This window comes from Artemia sp. Qi Xiang Cuo, chromosome 9 (assembly GCF_049724085.1).
Source record: "Artemia sp. Qi Xiang Cuo chromosome 9, ASM4972408v1, whole genome shotgun sequence".
Taxonomy (NCBI): Eukaryota; Metazoa; Arthropoda; class Branchiopoda; order Anostraca; family Artemiidae; genus Artemia; species Artemia sp. Qi Xiang Cuo.
The window spans coordinates 75,070,956-75,086,591 of NC_142802.1; the positions used below are offsets into that span (position 1 = coordinate 75,070,956).

Sequence of the window (15,636 nt, forward strand, 5' to 3'; positions counted from 1 at the left end):
CAAAACGGTGTGTTGACCGTTTTGGCGAATCATCTAGGGCCGAACGAAGAGCGGGTCGTGCCTGATTAAGGTAGGGGGATGTCGTAAAGAAAGTACCTGTTTAACCGCCCTAATGTTCAATGGTAGCTCATTCCATTCATATGGAACCTGCTGGCTATGCAGATATTTTATTTTTATAATGATAAAGATTCTTGCAAAACATAACACCCTCCGTAAGCCGTAATACCCTCCCCTAGCCGTAATAGTTCTGAAGCTAATTAAGCCAAAAGTTCTAAAATATATTAAGTATGAAGTCTGTTTCGTTAATTCTTTCAAGTTATCTTGTTTTATAAGTAATTTATGTTTTATTTGTTGTCAGAGTTTTGAAAATCTAAAGTATACTCTTCAAAATATATAGGCTGAAGCAGTTCGTGGTAGCGAGCTGTAAGTAAGGAGCGACACAAGTAGTAAGAATGTATAAGGTTTCAGGGGATATTACATAATATGCCTTACCACGTGCAGGCATCTATTACTACGAATGGTACATGCCTTACCAGACGGGTTTCCGAGGCAACTCCCATTTTCTGGACCACTATTAATTACTATCAACTGTAAAAAGAATATGCTCAGATGTGTAATAGATTTGTCTCCTAGAAGAGACCTTGGTATGACGTTTCCAAAGGTTTATTGGACTTTAGCGGTATCAAAGCTAACTCAATTTACAATAAAGGGTATAGTATTTGCATAACTCTGACCTTAATGATCTTAATTGGTGATTGAATAATGGGGATGAAACAGAGCTCAGTAACATTTTTAATTGGATTGTATGAAGGTTATAAAAAGGGTTAAACTGCTTTTCGTCCAGGGTCGTGTTCAATTTTAGCGGTTTCTATTAAAGATAAAAATTTGTTTCATTTCGTAAACTAACTCAATTTGCGAAAAAAGGTATTCCATTGGCATATCTCTGCTATGAATGATCTTAATTGATGATTGAATAATAGGGGTGAAACAGAGCTCGATAACATTTTTAATTGGATTGTATGAAGGTGGTAAAAAAGGGTTAAACTGCTTACCAGTTAAGGTAAGCCCGAAGGGGTTGCTAACTCATAGGCAATTTATTATAAATTTGGAATAGCATGGTTAGCATCAATCTATGGAAATGGTTAACAATGACAAGATGAATTTGTGACTTGTTCTAGCTTTACTTATCGGATGTGTTCTGTATAATACACAAGTACCATATGAGGAAGGTCAAAAAAAGAACAGGTGTACTCTTCTACTAATATCATAAACCATATCTTGTCAACGGGCCGAAAATGTTACCTGTGTAAACATTATGTGCTAATAGACAGTGAAATTGCCAGAAAGATAATAAGGGCATTGGTAGAAAATATCTCTAAGGAAAATAAAGATGACTCGATGAAAAACAAAGTGCCAGCAAACGTTACTAATATTGATCAAACAGTCAATGAACCAAATAATAGCAAAGATGAAATTCATATTGAACATGTGGATGACCCCCTAGTAAAAATGTGTTCACATGATAGTGTTATTGTAGCATCGAATGCTGACAAGGAGAAGTCTTTGAACTATGAAACAAGTACAAGTGGTAGCACCATTGGAAACGTATGCGTGCTTTGTCATGACAGTGAGAGTTTAGATTTCTTGGGAGTACCCGAGAATTTACATTATACACATTCTGGATATGCGAAACTATCAATTCCAGAGATGATTGCACTCAAAGAGAATGCCAACATAAAAATAAACTTCGATGATAGAGTCTACTCCTTGCTACTGTTGCTGGTAACACATTACCTACTGATACATCTTATCGTCAGCTTTCGGATATTAGCTTTCAACGGAAGGTCAAAAGAAGACAGGCGTACTCTCCTACTAATATCATAAATCATATCTTGTCTACGTGCTGGAACTGTTATCTGTGTAAACATAATGTGGAAATAGACAGTGAAATTGCCGGAAAAATAAAAAGGGCAATGGTAGAAAATATCTCTAAGGAATATAAAGATGAATTGATGGAAAATGAAGCGCAAGTGAACGTTATTACTACTGTTGATCATATAGACAATGAACCTAATAAGAGCAAAGATGAAATGCATATTGAACATGTGGATGAAACCCCAGAAAAAATTGTATATTGCTCAAAGCGTAATAATGATAATTCTAATGATTGCGAAGTAAGAGAAGAAAGTAACTATACTATAAAGAAAGAAAATGATGAATTGCTTTATGGGACACGTTCAAAGTGTCCAAAGTTGTTCGATGATATTAATAATGTATAATAATATATTTTTGTATTAACATCCTACATGACAATATTTCATTAAAAATATATTATGCAATACATTGTTATGTGTTCATTATTTTTAGAGTATGATAGCATATCTCTATTAAAAAATCTGAGACATAAGAAAAGGAATTTGCATACATCATATGTTGGATAGATAGGTTAACATGGAGAAAATCTAAGTATCAGAATGAACAAATTCTTTATCAGCATCTTTTGTCGGATAGGTCAGGATAAAATTGATAAAATCTAAGTATCAGAGCGAATAGATTCTTTATCAACATTCTTTACCGGATATGACCGTTAACATTATCAAAACCTAAGTGTCAGAGTCATGAAACTCTTTATCAACATCTATTGACGTGGGATAACATTGAAAAAATCTAAGTATCAGAGTGAATAAATATTTTCTATCATAATCTTTGTCAGATACATCGGATAAAATTGACTAAATCTAAGTAAGGAATCTAAGTAAGGATTGAATAAGTTCTATATCAACATCCTTTTTCGGATATGTTGGATAGCATTGTCAAAATCTATCTATTAGAGTGAATAAATTCCTTATCAACTTTATTTGTCTGATACATCAGATAACATTCACAAAATTTAAGTATCAGAGTAAATAAATTCTTTTTCATCGTCCTTTGTCCGATATGCTTGATAAAATTCGGAAAATCTAAGTATCAGTGTGAATAAATTATTTATCAATGTCTTTTGACGGATATGTTTGATAATAATACTCAAATCTAAATATTATAGTGAGTAAATTCTTTATCAACTTATTTTGTCAGATACATCAGATAACATTCACAAAATCTAAGTATCAGAGCGAATAAATCCATTATCATCATCATTGATCAGATACGCTTGATATAATTGAGAAAATTCAAGTATCAGATAAATAAATTCGTTATCTATGTCTTTTGACAGATACGTTTAATAACATTGACAAAATCTAAGTATCAGAGTGAATGAATTCTTTAATAACATTTTTTTATTGACATCAGTGTTCGTCTACGTCGGATAACATTGAAAAAATCTTTGTATTATTAATGAATAAATTCTTTATCAACATCATTTGTCGGATACATCAGATAAAATTGACAAATTCTAGGTATCACAGTGGACAAGTTCCTTATGAACATAATATGCTGGATACGTCGGATAACACTATCAAAATCTAAGTATCAGAGTGACTGAATTCTATATCAACATCCTTTTCTCGGATACATAGGATAAAATTGACAATATATAAGTTTCATAATGAATACATTTTTTTTATCAACATCCTTTGTCAGATACATCAGATCAAATTGACAAAATGTAAGTATCAGAGTGAATAAGTTCTTTATCAGATAACATTCATAAAATCTAAGTTCCATTAATTTGACTTTATGCATCGTTGCTGTGAATCTAGGTTAGACTGGTTATAGATGGCAGCACACCCACTCAGACACAAAGTCATAGTGAGAGAGACATGCAAAGAGTTAGGTTAATTTCGGTTCACTTAAAGTGGTGCGCCACTCTAAGTTTTTGCATGTCTCTCTCACTATGACTGTGTGTCTGAGCGGGTGTGCTGCCATCTATAACCAGTCTAACCTAGATTCAACGCAACGATGCATAAAGTCAATTAAATGGAATTTAGATTTTATGAATGTTATCTGATAACAAATTTATTCACACTGATACTTAGATTTTGTCAATTTTATCCGATGTATCTGACAAAGAATGTTGATAAAAAAATGTATTCACTCTGACACTTATATTTTGTTGATTTTATCCTATGTATCCGAGAAAATGATGTTGATAAAGAATTTATTCATTCTAATAAATAGATTTTGTTAATGTTATCCGACGTATCCAGAAAAGGAGGTTGATAATGAATTTATTCACTCGGACACTTAGAGTTTGTCAATTTTATCCTATGTATCCGACAAAGGATGTTAATATACAATTTAATCACTCTGATACTTAGATTTTGACAATGTTATCCGACGTATCCAGCATAGGATGTTGATAAAGAACTTGTTCACTCTGATACTTAGATTTTGTCAATTTTATCCGTCGTATCCGACAAAAGATGTTGAAAAAGAATTTATTCTTTCTAATACATATATTTTGTCAATGTTATTCGACGTATACGACAACTGATGTCTAAAAAAAATTATTAAAGAATTTATTCACTCTGATACTTAGATTTTATAAATGTTATTAAACGTATCTGTCAAAAGACATTGGTAGAGAATTTATTCAATCTGATACTTGGATTTTCTCAATTTTATCAATTGCATCTGACAAATGATGATGATAATGGACTTATTCGCTCTGATCCTTATATTTTGTGAATTTTATCCGATGTATCAAACAAAAGAAGTTGATAAAGAATTTATTTACTCTGATACTTATATTTTGACAATGTTATCTGACATATCTGACATAAGAGGCTGATAAGAAATTTGTTCAATCTGATATTTGATTTTTATCAATTTTATCCGGATTACCGATGTATCCGGCATATGATGATGATAAAGAATTTATTGACTCTCATACTTAGATTTTGGCAATTCTATCCGACATATCCGTCAAAAGATGTTGATAAAGAATTTATTCATTCTAATACATAGATTTTGTCAATGTTATCAGACGTATCTGAGAAATTATATTGATAAAGAATGCTAATAAAGAATTTGTCTACTCTAATAGTTAAATTTTATCAGTGCTACCAAAAGTATCTGTCAAAAGAAATTGATAAGGAATTTATTCACTCTGAAGCTTAGATTTTCTCAATTTTATCAGAGATATCTGAAAAAGTACGATGATAAAGAATTTATTCACTCTGATTCTTAGATTCCGTGAATGTTATCTGATGTACCTGACGAAAGAAGTTGATAAAGAATTTTTTCACTCTGATACTTAGATTTCGTGAATGTTATATGATGTATCCGACAAAATAAGTTTCTTGGTATTCTTTTCTTGGAATCTATATCTCTATTAGTATTAACTTTTTAGTATACTATAATGTTAGACAATATTTTATATTGACAACACTGATCAAATGGTACTTGAATATTATACAGAACACATCCGAGAAGTAAAGCTAGGTCAAGTCACAAGGTCATCTTGTCATCTTAAACCATTTCCATTAATTGATGCTAACGATGCTATTCCATCGATGCATGAGATATCTGAGAAAGTACGACGATAAAGAATTTATTCACTCTGATACTTAGATTCCGTGAGTGTTATCTGATATACCCGACGAAAGAAGTTGATAAAGAATTTATTCACTCTGATACTTTGATTTCGTGAATTTTTTCTGATGTATCCGACAAAATTGAGGTCCTTGGTGATTAGGGTCATTGATGGTTGCGATCCTTGACGCTTCAAACCTACAATCATCTCACTAGTTGATTTCTAAGGATTTCTAAAGATTTTTCGGAATTTCTTTATTAAAATTTTTTCTTGGCATATACATCTCTATTAGTATTGAAATTTTCGTGCCCCAAAATGTTAAGGGTAAATTAAATATTGACAAGATTCCTCAAATGGTACTCATGTAATGATACAGAACACATCCGAGAAGTAAAGCTAGGTCAAGTCACAAGGTAATCTTTTCATCGTAAACCATTTCCATTAATTGATGCTAACGATGCTATTCCATCGATGCATGACATATCTGACAAAGTACAATTATAAAGAATTTATTCACTCTGATACTTAGATTTCGTGAATGTTATCTGATTTATCCGACGAAAGAAGTTAATAAAGAATTTATTCACTCTGATACTTAGATTTTTTGAATGTTATCTGATGTATCCGACGAAACAAGTTGATAAGGAGTTTATTCACTATGATACTTATATTTTGGTAGTGTTATCAAGCATACCTGTCAAAAGACATTGATAGATAATTTATTCACTCTGATGCTTAGATTTTCTCAATTTTATCAAGCAAATCCGACAAAAGACGATGAAAAAGAATTTATTCACTCTGATACTTGGATTTTGTAAATATTATCTGACGTATCAGACTAATGAAGTTGATAGGGAATTTGTTCACTCTAATAGATAAATTTTGACAATGTTATCCAACATATCCGATAAAGCATTTTGATACAGAATTTATTAATCTTAGACTGAGATTTAGTCAATTTTGTCCGATGTATCTGACAAAGATTATGATAAAAAAAATTTATTCACTCTGATACTTAGATTCAGTCAATGTTATCCCACGTATCTGACGATAGATGTTGATAAAGAGTTTGATTGCTCTGACACTTAGGTTTTGATAATGTTAACCGTCATATCCGGTAAAGGATGTTAATAAAGAATCTATTTGCTCTGATACTTAGATTTTATCAGTTTTATCCTGACCTATCCGACAAAAGGTGTTGATAAAGAATTTATTCATTCTGATACTTAGATTTTCTCCATGTTAACTTATCTATCCAAAATATGGTGTATGTAAATTCCTTATTTTACATATCCGATATTTTAATAGACATTCTAAACGTTTGATATGCAAGTATACTCTAAAAATAATGAACACATAACAATGTAATGCATAATATATATTTAATGAAATAATATCATGTGGGATATTAATACAAAAATATATTATTATACATTATTAACATAATTGAAAAACTTTGGACATTTTGAATCTGTTACATAAAATAACTCATCATGCTCTCTCTTGATACCATAGTTGCTCTCTTCTCTTTGTTCATAATGAGTAGAATAATCATTAATCCATTCTGAGTCATACACAGTTTTTACTTGGGGGTCATCCCCATGTTCAATATGCATTTCATCTTTGCTATTATTAGGTTCATTGCCTATATAATCAACAGTAGTAATAACGTTCATTTGCGCTTCATTTTCCATCAATTCATCGTTATATTCCTTAGTGATATTTTCCACCATTGCCCTTTTTATTTTTCCGGCAATGTCACTGTCTAGTACCAAATTATTTTTACACAGGTAACAGTTCCGGAACGTAGACAAGATATGATTTATGATATTAGTAGAAGAGTACGCCTGTCTTCTTTTGACCTTCTTGTGAATGCTAATACCCGAACGCTGACGATACGATGTTTCACTAGGTAATGTGTTACCAGCAACAGTAGCAGGGATTTGTCCTCTATCATAGACGATTATTTTTATGTTGGCATTCTCTTTGAGTGCAATCATCTCGGAAAATGATACTTTCGCATATCCAGAATGTGTATAACAGAAATTCTTCGGTACTCCAAAGAAATCTAAACTCTCACTGTCATGACAAAGAACGCATACGTTTCCAATAGTGCTACCACTTGTAATTGTTTCATAGTTCAAATACATCTCCTTTTCAGCATTCAATGCTACAATAGCACTATCATATGAACACATTTTTACTGGGGGTCATCCACATGTTCAATATGCATTTCATCTTTGCTATTATTTGGTTCACTGACTGTTTGGCCAATGGTAGTAACGTTTGCTGGCACTTTGTTTTCATTGATTCATCTTTATTTTGCTTAGTGATATTTTCTACCAATGCCCTTTTTATTTTTCCAGCAATTTCACTGTCTATTATTACATTATTTTTACACAGGTAACAATTCCGGCCCGTTGACAAGATATGGCTTATGATATTAGTAGAAGAGTACGCCTGTCTTTTGACCTTCCTTTGAATGCTCATACCCGAAAGCTGCCGATAGGGTCTAACACTGGGTAACATGATACCATAAGCACTAGCAAGGAGATCCCCCTCTTCATCAACTATTATTTTTATGTTGGTATTTTCTTTGAGCGCAATCATCTCCGGAGATCTCAATCTCGCACATCCACCAACATAAGAGTTGAACTTTTTGGTATCCCCAAGAAATTTAATTCCTTACTGTCATGACAACGCACGCATACGTTTCCGATAGTGCTACCACTTGTACCTGTTTCATAGTTCAAATACTTCTCCTCGTCAGCATTCAATGCTACAATAACACTATTATGCGAACACACTTTCTTAAATTGCTTCATCTTCACTCTTTAAAGATATGAATAGTGTGTTTATCCTTCCACTGTGTAAAAAATACTGATTTAATACATGCAATAAATTAGGTAGTGTCGATAACCTGCCATAGAGTACCAGTGGGAAAACCGCGTCATGTTTATGAGCAAGCATGGAGTACGATTGGGAGAGCTGCAAGCATATTTTATGTCATTTTAAGATACGTAAAAAAAATTGAATAATTTCGAAGTCCAAAAAAAAGTGCTACTACAAATATTATTTTTCTAATAGTTAAAGTCACAACTAAAATATCTATATCATTCTCATTTTGAATTTGGAAAATTTTAAATGTGAATTTCTTATGTTTCAAGTATGTTTTATCTCATTTGAAGACATGTAAATAAAGTTAAACCAAAATATCATGTTAAAAAAATAATAAAAAAGCTAAAAAAACTTCAAAAAAAGTATAAAAATGGGGGGATGGGGGCCCCAAAACAGTTGGAGGGGCTCCTTTGAGGTTTGGGATAGGGGACCTTTGGAGGTTGAGGTTCTTGGTGATTAGGGTCATTGATGGTTGCGACCCTTGATGCTTCAAAACTACAATCATCTCACTAGTTGATTTCAGAGGATTACTAAAGATTGTTCTGAGTTTCTTTATTAAAATTCTTTTCTCGGCATCTACATCTCTATTAGTATCAAATTTTTAGTATACTACAATGTTAGCAATATTTTATATTGACAACACTGTTCAAATGGTACTTGTGTATTATACAGAACACATCCGAGAAGTAAAGCTAGGTCAAGTCACAAGGTCATCTTGTCATCGTTAACCATTTCCATAAATTGATGCCAACGATGTTATTCCAAATGTATAATAAATTACCAATCAGTTAGCAGCCCTTTCGGGATTACCTTGACTAATAAGCAGCTTAACCCTGTCTTACCACCTTCATACAATCCAATTAAAAATTTTACTGAGCTCTGTTTCAACCCTATTATTCAATCATCGGTTAAGATCATTCATAACAGAGTTATGCAACCGTAATACTTTTTTTCAGAAATTGAGTTAGTTTACGCAATGATACAACTTTTTATCATTATTATATACCGCTAATAGTTTAAACGACACTGGACAAAAAGCAGTTAAATCTTTTTTACCACCTTCATACAATCTAGTTAAAAAAGTCACCGAGCTCTGTTTCATCCCTATTATTCAATCACCAATTACGATCATTTGGATCAGAGGTATGCAAATGCTATACCTTTTCTTTGCAAATTGAGTTAGCTATGATACCGCTAAAGTCCAATAAACCTTTGAACAAGTTATACCAAGGTCTCTTGTAGGTTTCTAATCTATTACCCATCTGAGCATATTATTTGTACAGTTGATAGTAATTAATAGTGGTCCAGAAAATGGGCATTGCCTCGGAAACCCGTCTGGTAAGGCATGTACAGTTCGTAGTAATAGGTGCCTGCCCGTGGTAAGGCATATGATGCAATATCCCCTGAAACCTTATACATGCTTAATACTAACACAGCTCAATAGTAACCGAAATTCAAAAAAACTAAATTTTGATACCAATAGATATATCAAAAGAGTTGGCTTATTATGCCAACCAATTACATAAGTTTCATTAAGTTTAGCGTTATCCATCAGAGGCTTCGAGCCTGAGAAAGTTTGCATTATTTTCGAAAACGGCAAGAAACACCTTTTAAAAGTCATAGACTCTTAATGAAAATCACACCATCAGATTAATCGTGTCAGAGAACCCTATTGGAGAAGTTTCAAGCTCAAATCTGCAAAAATGTGGAATTTTGTGTTTTTTGACAGCAGAATCATCACGGATGAGTGCTCATTTGTTTGTTTTATTTCTTTTTTTCACTGGGGTGATCGTATCGACCCAATGGTCCAGAAATATCGGGAAAGGGCTGATTCAAACAAAAATCAAATTTCTAGTGACTTTTTAAGTTACAAAAAAATTTAGAGGACAACTAGGACTTATTTAGTACTTTTTTCTAAAAACACTGGAAAAATTAAGCGTAAAGAGTGAGGTGTTGAGGAAGACCACCCCCCTCCCCTCATATACGTAATAATTTCTGTTCGTTTTAAGTTTCAATGTTGCTCCTTACTTTCAATTGGAAATTTTTTATTTATTAATTAATTTTCAATAACATGCAATAGAAACAACAGGGCTTAGAGCTTTTACTCGTACGTGAGGGGGAAGGGGAGGTAGGTAAACTCATGTTTGTAGTACATTTTGCACCACTTTGCTGCAGGGCTTGAAAAGGGCAAGAGACCTTGAAATTAATGTTGAAATAAGGCCTTTTTTCATATTCTAAGTAACTTTTTTCAACGCGATTACCCTTGGCACAGAAAACAGGAACAAAACAAACTATAAACCACATTCGTCATCTTTTTTCTCGAAAAAAAGAGAAATGTTACATTTTTCTAAATAGAGGCTTGAATCATTCGAAATAAGGTCCTCTGTTCTGCTGAATTTAATGGTATGATTTTACTCGTTTCTTTTCCCTCTCTGCTGGTGTTTTCCCTTTTTAAAGAAAAAACTAGTATATTTTCTCATGCTTACAACTTACACACCAAGTGTTACTTTAAACTTTAAGAACTTTTAAAATTTGCAAGTTTCCATAAAAAACCAATTCCTTTGATGCGTATATTTCTTACCAATCTTTCTGTTTTTGGATTTTCTGTTACAATTTATACAAGTTGACCCGTACCCTGGAACAAAAAGTTTTTACACACCATCTTAGGAATTGCAGTTGAATTTTTGAAGTAAGCCTTTGTGACAGTGCAGTGGATAGAACCGCACATAAAAAAAAAACCGGGGGCTTTAATTCAAAACTGCAAATTGCAGATATTTTCTTTTGATTAAATAAAGAAAAACAAGTTTTTTTAACTGAAAGTAAGGAGTAACATTAAAACTTAAAACGAACAGAAATTACTACTATATGAGGGGATTCTCTTTCTGGTCAATATCTCGCTCTTTACGCTAAATTTCGAATATTTTTCGAATCAAAAATCCCTCAATCACAAAGGCCATTTAATTAAAATAACTCTTTTGAAAGTACTAAAACAAAACTTTAGCTTAAAGAGCGAGGAGTTGACTATGGGTTGAACCCCCTCATTTCCTTAATAGTTTCTGTTCGTTTTAAGTTTTAATGTTGCTCCTTGCTTTCAGTTGAAAAAACCGTCTTTTTTTATTTAACTTCTGATCGTTTTCTAATATTGCTGGGAAATACAGCAACCCCTTCATAGAAATGCCCCTTCCTCCAAGGAAACTTCCTCCATGGAAAGATCCATCCCATGTAGCCCCCTCCTATAACCCCTCCCCCCCAATCCAGAAAAAACTCTCTTGAAAACGTCTGTATACTCCCCAATAAACCATACTATATGTAAACAATGGGCAAAGTTTGTAACTTGCAGCCCTTCCCCCGGAGACTGTGGGGGACTAAGTCATCCTCAAAAACATATTTATTAGATTTTTGACTATGCTTAACAAATTGGCTATCTCAAAATTTTGATTGGGCGACTTTGGGTTAAAAATGAGCGTGGGAGGGGGTCAAGTTGCCCTCCAATTTTTTGGTCACTTAAAAAGGGCACTAGAAGATTTATTTTTCGTTCGAATGAGCCCTCTCATGATATTCTAGGACTACTGGATCGATATGATCACACCTGAAAAAAAAACAAATTCACGCATCCGTGATGTTTCTTTTGGCAAAAAATACAAAATTCCACATTTTTACTGATAGAAGCTTCAAACATCCACAGTGGGGTTTTCTGTTACGCTGAATCTGATTTTTTGATGTTTTAAGGGGGTGTTTCCCCCTTTTTTTGAAAATAAGGTGAAAACTTTCAGGATAGTCACTTTTGAAGGGCTAGACTAAATTTGATGAGACTTATATATTTGAAATCAGAATAGAAATCCGATTCTTTTGATGTATCTATTGGTACCAAAATTCTGTTTTTTAGAGTTTCGGCTACTATTGAGCCGGGTCGTCCCTTACTTGTAGTTCGTTACCACCACAGTAGACAGAATATAGCAGTATGATCATTCTCTATCTCTCCCATTATAAAAACCCGGACAGGGGTACGAGTGGAAAGAAACAGGCTAAACAAGCTAAGGCAGAAAGAAGTGGGAGGAGCTTTTTGTTCACGATGACCAGAAATGATCTGCGATAAGCTTACTGGTATATTCAGAAACAGGCTAAACAAGCTAAGGCAGAAAGAAGTGGGAGGAGCTTTTTGTTCACGATGACCAGGAATGATCTGCGATTAGCTTACTGTCTATAAACTGTGGTTACCACGAACTGTTTGATGATCCTCGAGGCAGATACAGGCGAGATAAAAATATGAAATGTTGATGAAATGACTGACATATGTAATGCTTGATGGTGTGGTGAATTTATAGTAGTGATCGTAGTAGCAGTATACTTTTTTTCTGGGTTGATTTATCTAGCTTTAAAACAGAATTGATAAGCTAACAAAAACCAAGAAAACAGTTTGCTAGAAATACAAAATATTCATTTTTATTTCTGTTAACAGAAACAGTAGAAATCCTGAAACAAAACATAAGATTTTTGTCTTTTGCATTTTCTGAAAAAACTAGCATCGTATTTTTGGCTTGAAGTACAGACTAAAACAATTGTTACTACTGAAGTGTCAACAATTTTCAACCATGTTCTTTCAAAAGACGAGTGCTTTATTTTACTTTTTTCGCACTTCATTATGTATGCCTTTGCACATTTTTAGATAGAGGAACTTTTGAAAGTTTTTTATCGATTGAGGGTCTGTCATCATAAAGTGAGGGAGCTTGGAGAATAATAGCAGCAGTACCTAGCAGAACCGCTAGCGTAAATATCCATAAGAACAGTCGATCCAGCACCATAGCAACGTATTTCCAGTCTTCTTTTACCTAAAAATGAAAAACTTAGAGTAACTTGAAAATTTTTAAATGATTTCTGAAACACAGTTGAGAGTGCGTATGCAGGAACATGTTGCGATATGTTTTTTTAACAAAAAGGAAATGACAGATTCGTCAAAGTTTCCATCAAAATGACGTAATTAATTTGTGTTTCAACAATAAGACCATGGCTTGCCCTCAACTTACATTTTTCTGAATTTATCAACCGATGATTGTTTTAGTAACATTAGTCTACCTCTGAGTAAGTTAACGCATGGTTGATTCGTTTTTACAATCTAGGTTGAATCGAGAAACCAAAATTGCAGCACTGCTTTAAATTATGCTTTGGTTATAGATTTATAAAAATAAATCAGAAACAGTGACTTATATTTTGGTGTTTTCTTCTTATCTCTTAATTGCAAAACCAAATACCACTTAGGTCATTTTGTATGAAAAAACTGGAGGTTATCTCCGGTTTTTACTATGAGTATCGAATGCAAATCCAACATACATAAAAAAGTCAGTACCAAGTCTATGATAAATTTAATTTGAAATAAAATAAGTTAGAAAAAATATCTATCTGTTTATTTTCAGGGTTTATCAAGACAACTTGATAAACAAGGGCACTTTTCTTCTTGAAAAACAAGTTTATAAACATAACTGAAAATAGACTCTTTATCAATTTAAATACAATTTAATTTTTTTTAATGAAATGACTTATTAAAAATGGTTATTCTTTTCTTTACTGTATATCAAAACAAATTTTATGGAGAAAGATTAATTAAGTTGGTTTTAATAAGTTTGAAACTGTACCCCAAATTTGAAAAATGGTATGACTGAAAAGGTAGAACTCCTCTGAAAACTTTTAAATTAGTTTTGTTATCAACTTTCTTCTTCCACTACTTCCTTCGTAAATATTACGTTGAAGTAATTTCTGAAAGAAAAACTGTTTTTTGACTGATATTTGAAGTTCAAAAGATATTGCCAATACGGCTACCTCTTGGAGGACAGAACGGCAACTTAAATTTCCTCACTGTCTCATTTTGAATATGGTGACTAAGCACAGTAAAACAACTATAAGAGCTCAAAGTTTTTGAAAAGGACAAAACTATCTACAAAAGCCAAAGAATCGCCTTATAAAACCCTCCAATTTTCAGCTGTGACATTCATGATAAGATTTCATAATGAGGCGTGAAATCGTGGCTTCAAGTTAACCCAAGCCTAAATATTTCAATGGTACATTGAGGTCTAGTAGTTCTATTTCAATAAGACCTAGGGTTAGTGTGTGATCTAATGATGAAGACATGTAGTTATAACGTCAAAATTTTCTACAAATACGCTCAATTCTACTAATAAAATATCAGGAAATGCAGCATCAAAAATACTGTCCGTTTTTTTAATTTTTGAAAAATAATTGGCAGACCCAATCGTAACCGAACACTAGATCGATACTAAAATCATATTCGCTTAGCACTGATTGTTACAATGAATCAATTTTAAATTGTGCACTTTTTAAGAAAGCATGGATCCAGGAGTATGATTTAATGATGTTTTGAAACAATTCAGCTGCCTGATGGTCACCTAGTGCAGCCCTAGGGTACCAAATATATCTCTTTTGTTACAGCTTTATGTTAACCTCTTCCGAAGTAGCATCGGCTGACCAGTTAAGCAAAGGTTCTTCTCTACCTCTCGGCATTCGCCTTCTCCAAATGTTCCTGTTTGCAGTTTACGGTTTTTTTTTGTATTGTTCACTTATTTCTGCTGTCATCCAACAAGCTAAGCTCACCATTTTATCCAAAATTAGTCCCTAACTGCTCTTAATCTTCTTCTATTTAAAGACCAGACCTGCTAAATACCGATTTCGCAATGAGTGGACGATTTGTTTTGAAGTTCAAATAATGTGCATTAACGTTGTGACAGCACGAAATTGTTTCTTGGGAAAAACATCAATGAACGGTTTAACTTTAACGAAATCATGTTCTTTAGAAATTCATTTCAAATTTCTGTTCCTATGGTTTCCCTTTCATCGTATTGATTTGAAAAGACGTGCTTCATTAAGATGTCTTTGTGAATCAAAAGAAACCTAACGAAAAGTAGAGAAAATTCATTCCAAAATCATTGCCTTCGTAGCGACGAAAACAAACCTTTTCAATTTCAATATTCCTCTGAACTTTTAGTGTCGTTTTATCTTATTCTGTAGTGGAAAAAAACTTGTAAATTGGAAAAATCCCAACTCGGACAATCTTTTTTTTTTATCGAGAGGTCAGAACTGGATATCTGAGTCCAATCGAGGTCATACAAAGCTCATTCAACGAAAATTGACCCTCTGACAAGGTAACTTTTGAAGTTGCTCCAACTCCAAGGCAATAAATTATGGAGACCTTTATGGCGCTACTACCATTCCTGTTAGAACTACTGACATGCAAAGTGATTTTGAACTTTATT

The 15,636-nt window shown here is 33.0% G+C and overlaps 1 protein-coding gene across 3 annotated transcripts in view; it reads right to left on the bottom strand.

The window, feature by feature from the left end:
- Positions 1-12,860: 12,860 nt before the first annotated feature.
- Positions 12,861-15,636, bottom strand: part of nAChRalpha4 (nicotinic acetylcholine receptor alpha4) — a 327,885-nt gene continuing 325,109 nt past the window's right edge. For all 3 annotated transcript variants that reach the window (XM_089094869.1, XM_089094868.1, XM_089094870.1), the window contains one exon: positions 12,861-13,203. In XM_089094869.1, coding sequence (XP_088950995.1) covers positions 13,015-13,203 — 189 coding nt within the window. In that variant the 3' untranslated portion in view covers positions 12,861-13,014. The remainder of the gene's footprint in view (positions 13,204-15,636) is intronic.